The 13,411-nt window shown below is 40.7% G+C and overlaps 1 protein-coding gene across 2 annotated transcripts in view; it reads right to left on the minus strand.

The window, feature by feature from the left end:
• The window catches only part of LOC109983495 (inactive dipeptidyl peptidase 10), a 184,757-nt gene that overhangs the window by 38,131 nt on the left and 133,215 nt on the right, over positions 1 to 13,411 (minus strand). For both annotated transcript variants that reach the window (XM_065962056.1, XM_020633217.2), the window contains exons 4-5: positions 11,829 to 11,923; positions 11,641 to 11,715 (exon numbers count right to left, since the gene is read on the minus strand). In XM_065962056.1, coding sequence (XP_065818128.1) covers positions 11,641 to 11,715; positions 11,829 to 11,923 — 170 coding nt within the window. The remainder of the gene's footprint in view (positions 1 to 11,640; positions 11,716 to 11,828; positions 11,924 to 13,411) is intronic.

The raw sequence follows: 13,411 nt of genomic DNA on the forward strand, positions 1-13,411 counted from the left end.
TAAAGTTACAGCGGCTGTAATCACAGTGAACACTCCTAAAATAAAGACAACACAAATACTGAAATCAGTTCTTCAAACAGACTAAAGACTGTGCGTCCTACAAAATATGGACACAAGCCCCTAACTGGGAGATCTCCTGGTCTGGGACAGAAGCTGAACTAATTTTGACAACTTCCTCCCTCATCCAAGAAGGAGAAGAAGACTCAGAGTAATTGGTGAAGTAAAGGCAGCGTCTCAGCAGCAGACATGGAAATGCAATGAATAATCACGGGTAAATTAATTAGGAGAGCCAAAGAGAAACTATAAACCTGTGGATGTGTGACGATATATGCACAGAAATAAACAAAACCTCTGAGCATGCTCCACAATCTAAACCTGCCCTATAGACGCAGGTGTTTCCTACCAAACAGGAAAGTAGGAAAGAGCCAAGAGAAACAACTAACAGCACTTTTCATTTCACTGAGGCTATTACTGCAGAAGTATTGTGAAGCCCAATGGCACAAACGAAAGCTTTAAGTGCTCCCTGCTACACCTCGAGGGGGAAGAGCTGCAGGCTACGAGTGCCCTGCGTCGTCTGGGAAGGTATTGTCCATGACAGAGTTCATTTTGGACCATTTCTTCAGGCTGTCCAAGCCCACAGAGGCTAAGCCATTTTATTTTCTTCCCTTTTCTTTTAACAAGAGTGTAATGCCTGCTGGCAGCTTGGTGCTACCTTCCCTCATAGCACGGTCATGACTAGACTTCCTCAGATATTTATAAGACTAATGTATCGCTGTCTGTGCCGAGAAACAGAGCTCAACAGGTATTCTATCAAACTTATTTATTACTTTGGCATGTTGTAAAGTACCTAAATGTAAATCATAAAATACTGCAACTAGAAGTACAAAAGTGGAGATAAAAACACACAATTTGTAGCCATCAGAGTTCAAAGGTCTTCCTGTTATCATATCATTAATTATCACCGTCATGTTTTATGCTTCTACACTATTTGAGAAACAGCATTTGTAATTTGAGTCAATGCAGCTTTGTTGTTTCCTCAGCAGCCAGTTTGTTCAGAAGGTACCTGTACCTATGTGGTACAGTACCAAAGCTGAGCTTAGGTTTAAATATTTGATGCATGTGAACACCTTACCAGTGTCAGTTAAGGTTTCAGTTATCTGTACTTGCCTTCTTACTGTACACCACTGTGTTTGATTCATCTCATTTCTGTGACAGCTGTAACCGTAGCTCGACTTCACCATGCATGCTAACTTACTGAGTGACAAACACTGCAATGAGCCTCACAGTTTTATTACCTTTCAGCTCACTCTTTTGGTTTAATATTTTCCATTATTTCCTTAACGTTGTTTTCCGCCAAAAGCACGTTAAACGTTACTAAAATCCCAACGACATTAGCACAGAGCTAACTTGAGCATAGTGTATAGAAAAGGTGGCGCTGTACGTTTCTCTCTTAGGTGGTGGAGACCAAAACAGAGTGATATTCGAGTTACATTTGGCTTATTGAAAAAACAAAACAAGAATGCTACCCACTGTTTTCCAACACAGTCGCTGTATCGGCTCAATGATGTCATTTTATATGGTTACGTTAATGGCTCTTTTCTGCTGACACTAAGAGGTTAAATAATCACATGACTACAGGATGCTGCACTTCCTCTCAACATGACATGGTATGCATAATGTTAGTTTTTTTTCCTTCCAGTGTATTTATGATCTAAGCTGTTTAGAGAACTGAATACATTATCTACTCCTCATAAGTGCATGAACCCAAACAGACGTTAATGAAGCTAACTGCTGTTATAAAGACATTATACAAAGAATACAATAAGGCTTTGGATCCCAGCCTAAGCACTCATGAATGGCCCATAACATTAAGCTGGAGCATCGATAACACAGCTACTTGTTCATAGTGGAAGTAAATTACTGTTTAGAGAGGAGAGGACTCAGCGAACTCCAAGTGACTCGTATTGACTATTTGCAGAGAATAACTCAATGTGCCACAGTTGAAACAGAAGTGGAGTGTGCTTCATATCAACTTGCAGGCGATGTAGAAAATATCCCACTTTGTCGCAGAGAGCTGTGCCTGGAAGTAAAAAACGTACTCCCCCGAGGTGCTCAGACACATTTCTCACACTGACAAGCTGAAACTTCATAATTTTCCACCATAAAAATCTCTCCACGGGTCCCAAATGAGCCCTCAAATGAACTTTTCAGCAATTCTCCATTAAATGATTCGTAGGGCTCACATGGGGACGCTGACCTTTGTTGCAGCTCGATGGTAAAACAGAAATAATGGAGGAGGGGGAGTGACATTTCAACACTCCAATAAAAAGTTCCTTTGAAGATGAAAGTTACGTTTCCAAAATAACAAAAAGGTTAATGCTGTTACAAGTTGGCTCTTTGAAAATGCACATCGATCATATAAGACAATATGACAAGCTGACATGAGGTTTGATAGCATTTTGTAAATACAACATACTTTATTTCACAGTACTTCCTGTCTTCAACATGTTGGCGCTGAAGTTTGAAATTAGCCTGATTTATTTGCAGAACTTCAGGAAACAACCCAACACCCAGAAGAGAGAGGTATGAAGTGTAACATGAAGTCTTCATCAGTAGGTGTAGCCTGGTTACTATTCCTTCTCTAGAAAAGGTAAAACTACGTATCCAAGCTATGAATATGACAAAAGTATAAAGTAAAATGTCCATCCATTTATCGATCCATTTCCTTCCATGTACTTGGGACTGTTTTTCTTGCAGTTGTGGTAAGTTCGTTTCAGACGTCCTTCTACCCAGCAATGTTTCTTAGCTCTTTTATGGTTATCCAAAGTCAGCTCTGTCCAAGTGAGGGTATGTCATCCCTCCAGTGTGAACCCAGGGGACTCCCACCTCCCACTCTCCAAGTTTCATCCTGCAAAAGTTAAATATTTTCCATCCTGATTTTACTATTGCTACAATGCTAAATGGCTAAATGCTAAAATTCTAAATGGCTGATACATATTTCTATTTGTCCCTGTTCCTCACTTTAGAAGAGTTGGATATTTTACTAGCCGATAGGAGCTCGCAAGAAAACTGTTTCCAGTGATGTTTTTCTCAGGATGGATAAAACAACCTGCTTAATGTCAGCGGTATTGAATATATATTAATCCTCACCAAAAGACAATCCAAATAGCATTCTATTGGAGGTAAAAAATGTAACTTTGCTGATCCTTTAACTTCAGAAGCAGTTAATCAATTAATACTGTTAATAATTAACTTAAGTCAAGGGGAGTGGGAGTGGGAGTGGGGTTAGAGAGTTACAAATGGTAAATGGAATTGAGCTTGTATATTTATTTTCTAGTCTTCTGACTTCTCAAAGCGCTTTGACACCGCAGGTCACACCTACACACTCACACACTGATGGTAGAGGTTGCTATAAAGTGAAGTAACTAATCCCATTCATTCACGCAGAGAAAGCAGCTGGAGCAATTCAGGGTTAAGTGTCTTGCCCAAGGACACATCAGACATGTTGCAGCAGAAGCTGGGGATCGAATCCTCGACCTTCCGGATGAGAGACGACCGAGTCTACCAACTGAGCCACATCCATCTCAAAATGTGTGGTTTGAGCCTGACATTGTCATGATTCACATCATGGCAGCCCTTCCTTCCCCTTTTGTTGTGCTGTTTGTCATTCCCTGTCTGTTTAATCCTCATGTGTCTCTCCCTTGTCTGTGTGAGTGTGGTGGGCGGGGTTCATGTTTCCAGGCGGCGCCAGGTGCAGCTAGTTGGTCATCAGGATCTCAACTACAAAGACTTCCCTCTGCTTCACCTCGGCGCCAGATTGTTTCACCAGCTCGCGTGATCGCTGTTCGTGTTTTCCTTCACCTCACCTGTGCTTTTTGGACACCGCACTGGGATCACGGACACTGCCACTTGGAACCTTACACTACCCCTCCCCCTTGCACTTTTGGAGTCACGTTTGGAAATAAATCTTTTTGTAAACTTTATCCTGCCTGTCTGAGTCGTGCTTCTGGGTCCAGAATTTGTACTAACCGTAACAGACATGTTCATTTTCATGGCCGTAGCCACTCGCCTGGCCTCAGTCTGTCAGGCTGGTGACATCTGGGCTTGTGGAAAAAAAGTTCTGTAAAAGATTTTCCACTAAGTCAACATTCCTCAACCAGATCGTCAGAATCAGATCTGAGAAAGTGAGACATTATATAATGATTTTGACTTTTCCACACCAGGATGGACTGCTTCATCATCAGTGTGGACAGACAGAGTAATCACACTAAAGTCTTTCAACATGCACACTGCTTGTAACTATTATATTAAGATACTTTTTTAAAAATCAAACAAGTGAACTGTGCAAGTTAATTTTCATCATAATAAACAAACATCTCAGTCCCTGTTGAATCAGAGTCTGATGTTACAAGAAACCCCACAGGCTGTTTCCACTTCATCTCATTTTAGACACGATCTTCACAGTATAATAAACTTCCAAATGATCGCATTGTAAGGCATGAAACCATAACATGTGAGTGACTTAAAGAGGACGAAAGAGGAAAAAAACAAGCAGACACTTAAGTGGAGTCTTGGGAATGGCACCACTGAAGAGGAGTAACTTCCCCACCCCTTCCCCGATGTGGCATTAGCACCACTTAAAGCAAAGAAAAAATCGATGTCCTGGGGGGAGGAGCTCCCCAGATGGACCTGGACAGAGGGAAACATGTCGGCCAAATGGCTGCAAAAGAGTTGCAAAAGCTTTGGACCGAGGCATCTGTGCAACTGACACTGTACCCTGAAACCATCTGGTTTCCATGGCAATGTCGCCTCCAAGAACACTTGAACTGTGGCAACTTCATGCTTGTGACACTGCAAAGCTTCCCCATTGGAACAGGCCCATTCACAGGTTTTGCACACCATCAATCTGGTTGTAGGATAACGGGGAGATACATTTCAACTTTGCAGCAGGCTCTGAACTTCAGTCCTGCTCTTTATCTCTAATTTAGGAGGAGATCTGAGATGAGCCTTGACAAGTTTTTACATGATTAATATTTCTACAAAATAAAAACACTAAATGGTTTAAGCAGCCTACAATTAAAAATGCATGCTTTAAACTTGGTTTTATATTTTCTTCAGTTCTAGTGATTGGTCATTATGTACTTAATAAAAAAAAGTAGGATTTAGATATCCTCTATCCTACAAGAAGGGGGTAGAAAGCACTGACAAAACAAGAGCATGCAGTCATTATGACATATCATGACATGTCAGTGCCTGACTAACTAAATCCTGTTATAATCTCAACATGCTACACTACCATATCATGCACACTTAAATGGCTTTAGTGGCTGCTCAACATGTGCAATGAGACAATTCAGACTGCACGCGGAAAGGGTTAAACACATCCACAGCTGAGCTCGGTGTGTGTCTGCTCTGGTGCTATTGGCATGTATTTAAAACAGTCATTAAGCTAACAATTGGGGCAAAATGTGCCCCTTTCTATGCAAATAAGTCTCATTGCAAAAAAACATCAGATTTCAAAACAAAGGCGCTAACAGCCTCTTGCAGTTCGAGTGAAAATATGAGCATCTGCTAAGAGTTGGTGATAACTAACAGGGCTGCATAAGGACTTATATTGTCAGACTTTTATGATCATGATCATGACGAAATATTCATTTTGTGAGACCTTAAAATAAAATGTCTGTAAATACAGCCTGCAAAGTGTACTTTGACAGAATAATAACCAGAGGTCTGGAGCTCACATACAGGGACACTTTCTAAATGTGTGAAGTCTAACCCACACAGTGGGATGAGAGAGTGACTAACTGGGTGCGCTGCTCGTGCTGACGCCTTCAAGGGAGGAAGCTTTTACACACTGAGAAACTCAAAAGTACTTCAAGTTACTCATGTAAGAAGCCACAGAGAGTACCTCTTACTTTTTCAACAATGTGTGGAGACTTAAAGTTTCATGGGATGTGTGAAATGATTGGTGAAATGAAAACATTGGTTTTAATCTGCAGACAATTCATGCAGCGCCATCACATTGATTCAGTGTCCCCTGGAATCCCCCTTATTCAAATGTTGGCTGGCTTGTTCATTGACTTGCCTGCAGAGGAATCAAATATCCAGCATGATGTTTGAGTTCTTGTGTGATTTTTGTGAATTTCACCTGCTGCGTTACTTCCTATTTATTTGCACACACTTCTCCCTTTGTTTTCCTCTTAATAATCTGACTTTATGATCAGAGTACATTCACCATGTCCAACAGCATGCAGAGGCTTTTAGAGACACAGTCAGGAAATGCAGGTGCTGCTCTTCAACAACCAAATCACAAAGGCGTAATGTTTGTGTTTTGTTGGTATGATTGCATAATGATCTGTATCACCATTCACTGCAGCAGCCAGCATCAGAACAGGCTCATTTTAAATATATTTACAGGCAAACACAAAACTAGAAATGTTGTTTTGGGACCCAGGTGGCATTTTTCCACCATTATATTATACATCAGTGGGAAGTATTACTTTCTGTTTCTAAAATAACCAGGTGAGACAGCAGAGATAGTCGTGTTGCTTCTTTTTCTTTTGTTTTCAGCATCTGTGACTCTCTGTTTGTACTCAATACAAAGTTATTTTGTTCAGAAAATAAGACTCATGGCGGCTAACTGAACTCATGTTTGATGAGTATTATTTTTAGCACAACCCCATTGGCATGTTTCAGGACACTCTGAAGACAAAGCTGTCATAAACTGGCTTCTTAACGTTTGTATTGTCATCCAGAAATAAGCGGAAATGTTGCAGCGATGTCACAGAAAAATACAACACAAATGCAAGCATACAATCCATTTATGGCTTGGCATGCAAACAATAGAGGCTGTCGCTCAGAATAAGAATCCATCAGCTTCAAACCCACGCACGTCTGTCTCTTTATAGCTTAAAGCTAATGAATATTTTCTTTTAAAATTATTTTTCAGCTTCAGTGGGAAAGTGACAGAAAATATGCACGAGAAGAGAGAGAGAGAGAGAGAGCATGTAACAAATGTCTCCAACAAGATTTAACAGCATGTATATGTGACTGTTGCATCCACAAAGAGGTCATGAGATGAAACTTATACATTGCAGAGGGGGAAAAGTCATAAGGAAGTAAGGATTTGCACTGACAAGAGCATCACAAGATGTCTGCAAGGCTCAAAATCACAAGCCTGTTGTCAGCAGTGACAAACAGGATTCCAGAGATTATGAGCTTTCATCCAGTTTAATCACTGCCAGGTACAGATGTAGGCAGATAACAGCGTGTAATCCTGCAGATAGGTGAAGCCAAAAGAAGCTTGTTTCAAAACCTTGTAACAGGAGACTCCTTCACTCTCACCATATAGCAGATCCATGGAACCTGCTAGAACCGGTGCAGCATGTTAACCCAGAGAACAAATCAGACTGCGGTATAGGAAACCAGTTCTCAGTTCAAAGCCTGCACAGGATCAAAGTGTGCGATTAGCAGGAGACTCATTTACTCATTTGAGAGCAGATCCGGGTCCCTTTGTTATTCTTTTCATCCTTCATTACAGGTGAAGCTTAACATATGGTAGAACTCAAAGATCAAAGTCTGGGATTACAACAAACCCACATTTAAGCTCTACTTCAGTCTGATTTAAAAAAAAAAAAACTGCAACAAAATTTTGAAAGCAATTATAGACAAAACGTGCATATTCCTCATGCTGACGAATAGCTTTTGGTGCAGGGACTAACAAATGGATTCCCATTTATATGTTAAACATTTATCTGATTTCATTCCATTGCATTTGAACAAACACAATACTTAAAATCAATCAAAAAAAAACAAACAGCAAAGGCAGTGTGCAGATGTCTTAGAACACTGCACAAGAGAGCTAGAATGGAGAGGGTAGATATTCAAAAGTTAAATGCAAGCCAGTTGTGTTGCAATAAACTCGGACAGGGGCTGTACGTGTGGAGTATGCATGTTCTCCCCGTGCCTGGGGGGTTCTATCCAGGTACTTTGGCTTCTAAGACATGCTGGTGACTCTAAAATTACCCATAGGTGTGAATGTGAGTGTGGCTGGTTGTCTGTCTCTGTATGACAGCCCAATGACAGCTGGGATCGGGGGGGCATCCACCAATGGGGAAAGCGGTGTATCTAATGGATGGATGGAAGTCGTGGTTTTTTTTGATAACAGCACTCCAAATTCATGGCACAGGTCATAGCTTAATGTATAAAAATCCACCGGGGCCCTTTCAACCAGTGTTCATCACTGCTAAAAATAATTAGACACAGTGAATATTACCCAGAAACTGACAATGGTATCATGTTTATTTCACTAACGTGGCGCCAATTGCTATGAAGAGCATGCTTTGTTCTGCTCGCAGGCCGGGATCCGAGAGCGCTTGACCCCAAAGTCTGGTTCATTTCATCAGTTTGAACACAAACGTATCGTACCGTACATGGGTGCCGTGCCCGAGTCTGCTTGAAGGAAGTGGACCACTAACGGCTCCTGTCGCTTAAAAAAACATTGTATCTGTGCAGAACTGGTCGGTTTCATCCTCTGAGCTGCGATATGTGTGTAGGAAGAGGATCGTTGTTGGCGTCTCAGAAATAACAAAACCATCCACAATTAGCAGGATTGCCTTTTGCGGCGGGAGAGAGGAGAGGGGGAGCAATCATGAAACAATTGCGCCTAATGTGAAAACACCCTAAAAACCTCCGTCCAAGCAGAAGAAGCTGAAAATCACGGTTCAAAGGTTAGGAAAGCAGTTACCTGCTCCGCCTGTTGACAAGCAGCGCCTCTGCATTAACATACTGACACTCATTCAGCAGCAACATAATGATTAAAGAAGGCCCTCCTTACTTATGGCAGAGGTAACAGAGAGTGTGGTTATGTAGATGTGTTGAAAGCAGAGCGCTGTTCTCATGTCCTGTGTACCACATGTCTGCAGGGAAAGATTATTAAATTATTCAGCTTGGGGAAGAGCCTACATATTGAAATAAATATGAGAAACATGAGAATATCTTGCTCTTCAATTAGGAATAAACCAAGTACGTTGACTTGCCTTTACCCGACCCAATATTTGTTCATCGTGTTTAAAATGCAAGGAGCAAAAATAAAAAGCCTATAAACATTTAGTCTTTTTTTTTCAGTATAGCGTTCCCACATTATGTTCATTTTATAAAGTGTTATCTGAGCGATATTAAATTTACTACAAATTATATTTATACATACAGTATATTTTACAGATTATAAAGAGGTAAATAAAGATAAAGAAACACATTCAATAATTTAGATATTTGTGACATTTTTGCAATTTTGTAAATTTATGTAAAAGAACTCGACCTGATGACTTCCACCCACCCATGCATGATAAGTAAAGCCTGTTCATGCTTGATGAGTATTTTTCTTCTGCTGCTGCTTGTTAACTTCATGTTTTACCCTGTGGTGTTTTGTTAAGATTGATGTGTTAATTAATCTTGTTGATCTCTGGACTACAGCCTCTGTACATGCTGCACACCACATAACCACTTGGCTCCTTCATTGTAGTGCTTAAAATAAAGTTGTTTTTATTTTTAGTGGTTCCACTAGATAAATATCAGCACCAGGTTCCTGGGTATGCACTCGCTGTTTTTGTATTTCAAACACTTTTCCCTGACAGTTTGAAGACCAGCAGGCTGCAGTCTGTCTCTGGTGCTGCTCTGGAGGGAAAACATTTCATCACGTTTCACCTTCATTTGTATCTCTGGCTAAGCTTTGGTTATAAATAAGACACACACTGTTGTCAGCTATTCTCACTGCTGTCAGCAGCGTCCACCCAGGCTGAACTCACACTTCATAAATTATACAGACAGCATGGACATCTCGCTATTCGACATAGCATCAAGAAAAGAACGATCAGGTCTGAATATTCAGAGCTAAACTCTGAGTGAAAAAGTCAGAAGTGTAGAAAGTGAAACTCTTTTTTTGGCTGCTGTGTCCATAACTCATGAAGTTTAACCTAACCCGCAATTCACACATACTCCTTGTGCGCCGCACAAGTCCGTAGATTGTGTTTTATTTTGAAATTGACCGGATGCTCTGTGCGTTTCCTTGTCTGACTTCCTGTCCAAAGTGTCATATTCTGTCCAGCTTGACGCGTGCCTGCAGCGTACCCCGGTGAAAATAGACTCGCTGCGTATTTGAAACGGAGCAGAGCGCAGTGCCGTTGGTGGCACGCTCCGGAGACGGACCGCAGCGCGCGCTGTGTGAACACAATGATTGACTAGAGTGAAAGCTAAGTACAACGTAGTGCGCGGCGCTGACGGACCGCGGCGCGCACGGAGTATGTGTGAATTGGGCTTAAGAGCAGTTTTGGGGTGCTCTGTTTTGCTCAAGGTAACCTCGGCAGTGCTCGGGAAGGGAGCCGGCAGCTTTCCATCAACCAACCCAGTTTCATATGTTTGAACCCTTGAATCACCAGTTCCCAAACCTAGGCCTTACAGATCGAGCTACTGCCGCCCTTCAGATTTCTTCTATGTTCTTCTTCCGACTTAATGTTGTTCTAAAAATACAGCAGCTTGTGGCTATTGGCTGTACTGTCTGAGCCATGGTGTAAAATATGTAAATGAGTTCTGATTAATTGCCTTGTCACTAATCCTCACAGTTGATCCCTTCCAGAGTGGAGGCCCTGATTTGCATATCTCATTTTACATCTACTCTTTTCTGATGGAAAGCTGGTAATTACGGTTCAAGCTTGGCTCGTTGCTCTGTTACTGAATGAATGTGACCCGACAGTCACACAGAGGCCACCAAGGAATTTTAATCACACCCCCCCAAAACCAAGGTCCCTGTCAAAACATGTACAGAAAGGACTGACCAGAGGACTGACAATTTAATACAGAGATGTTTTTAACATCCAATTAAAAAAAAGTTCTATATCTAACCAGGAAGATGGAAAGCCTGAGAATCCTTATTCTTTGCACTTGAAGTTGATTTAAATGGTTGACACTCGGACACCTAGCGTTCAAAATAGGTACTGCAGTCTCCTTCCCTAGCCAAAGCTGTCTCCCCTCACCACCTCCCCCCTAGTGCCCATGTGTGCACTGTACTGAAGCTTCAGTGTTTAGCCAGGTCTGCATTGGTCTGTAAACCTTTCTGTGTTCTAACCTCTCTACATTTTTCAAAAGCATCTCCAATATTGATCCTAGTTTGAGCACGTTTCTGCTCGTGGAGCTTATCAGGAACATGCAGAGGCTTTTTCGGTCGGGTACAATCACTTCTACCTGAACCAGATCTCTTGCCCGCTTCCATCACTGAAACACCTGTTCATTTTTAACAGATCTATGAAAACTTCATTTATAAAGCACCTTTAAAACAAGAGCTTACAATGACGACGAGGAGAGCAAAATCAGGATACAGTGTGGACACTGTGTAATTCACTTCATATTCCATCTTAGATTAGATAAAATATACTCTATTATTAACAATATTATCATCATATTTCCCTGAAGGAAAATCTGCCTCAGACTGAAGTGCAGAGGATACATACAGCTAAGTGCAACTCAAGACAGGCGACCCGACAATACACATCAAGTGCATTTGTACATTAAATCAATGCAGGAAGAGCAGAGATTAGCATGCTGACAGACATACATGTTCATGTCCGTTGTTACCATGAAACTCACCTGTTTGACATCGTAAGCGAAGAGAACATACTTCAGATCCGGGGAGACAGAATATTTGTCCACGTTGAAATTGACCTGGTGGGAAGCAGACAGAAAGAAACACAGAAAAACACTGTTATTATGATGGGATTCATATAATGATCCTGTTAATCTAACATACAGTATGAGAGAGACTAACGTGTACTTACAAACGTTGTGTTTGTCAGGACGATCTCGGTCTCGTTTGTGAGGATGTTGAACCTGATGACGTGACCGTCAATGTTTCTGTAGATGACTTCAGAGTCTGTGTGCGGGAACGAGAACAAAGAAATAAATGTCTGTATGAGCGAAATGGATTTTTTTTTTAAAAGCCGTCCTGCAAAAAAGAGATTGCAGAGGAAAGAAATACAAAGAGAAGCTGCCTCTTCTTAGAACTGCAAAGATGTCATTAAAAAAAAGACTAGGTTCTAAGCCTCATTGTTCAGACGGAGGAATAACAAAGCAGCACAAAAACAAACCGGCTCAAGTTTGTGCAACTCTAATGTGATGTGATTAACTGTGAGAATTAAAAAGTAGGATTTCACTCCCTGACAATGACAAAGAAAGAGCCTGTGTTTTCCATCTTCTAGGTAACACAGCATGCGCTGCATTAAGGGAAGAGTACTGTGCTCCAGCAGGAAACATCTTTTGTGATCGCAAACGTGACAACATGTTTGTTCTGTGTCGAAGGCAAACAAGCAGAATCTTTAAATGTCATGGTAGAGGGGATCGTGTCGACACAGTAGCATGTACAGCTCTCACAAATATAAAGGTTAGACGAGAATAAAAAGTTAATTTATGAAGCACGTTTCATTACAGCACAATGTGCTTTACATTGATGATACAAACAGAGGAATACAATAAGCAAACAGTTATTTCAACAATCATGAATAAGATACAGAAATCAAATAAACTCTCATTCAGTGCCACCACATATAGTCCTACAGTCAAACACCAAAAGTAGCCACACAAAAAAAGCCTAAGAAAAACATACAGCTGATAACACCAGTGATAACTTATTCAGGAATCATTTCACCTGGGTATGATTATGTATTTTATGGGGTTTGAATGAACAAATAAGTGGTCAAAAAGGTTAAATACTTTGATACCAAATCTTTTTAAACAATATATTTTCTATTATTTGAATGAGCAATGGCATAAAAAATTGGCAAAACGTTTAAAAAAAAAAAAAAACGATGCATCTGATTTATGAGACAGGTCACTGAAACGTTGGCAACATATTTGTGCAAATGCAGTGTGTCAGAGACTGTTTGCAATGTCTGATCATTTAAATCGAGAAAGTGTCCAATATTGGACGACTAGGACTTCTCTTTTTGTTGCTTTGGTTGAAACAGGTAGGTAATGACATTGTAAGTTTGTCTCCGGAGAGCAGAGGCACTACGTTCTGCTCTGTTTCAAATATGCTACAAATTCATTAATTAATTTCAAAATAAAACACAATATACTAATCATGGTTATATTTTCCTTCTTTTTATCAACATTGTGTCCAAGCAGCACCAAAACCAACAAAAAAACCAGAAACCATGGCGCTGATGGACCGCTGCTCACACAGAGTATAGGGTAATGAGAAGTTATAATACCTAAACAATATACTCACTGTGCTGCATTTTCTTTGGAATAGCCAACATTCACACAAAAGAACCGGAGACAACATTAATGTAGCACTGACAAAAACTACCGTCCCTTTAAAATGGTGCAAGACAATTTTTCATGAAAAATATCCAAATAATTT

This window comes from Labrus bergylta, chromosome 13 (genome assembly GCF_963930695.1).
Source record: "Labrus bergylta chromosome 13, fLabBer1.1, whole genome shotgun sequence".
Classification (NCBI taxonomy): domain Eukaryota; kingdom Metazoa; phylum Chordata; class Actinopteri; order Labriformes; family Labridae; genus Labrus; species Labrus bergylta.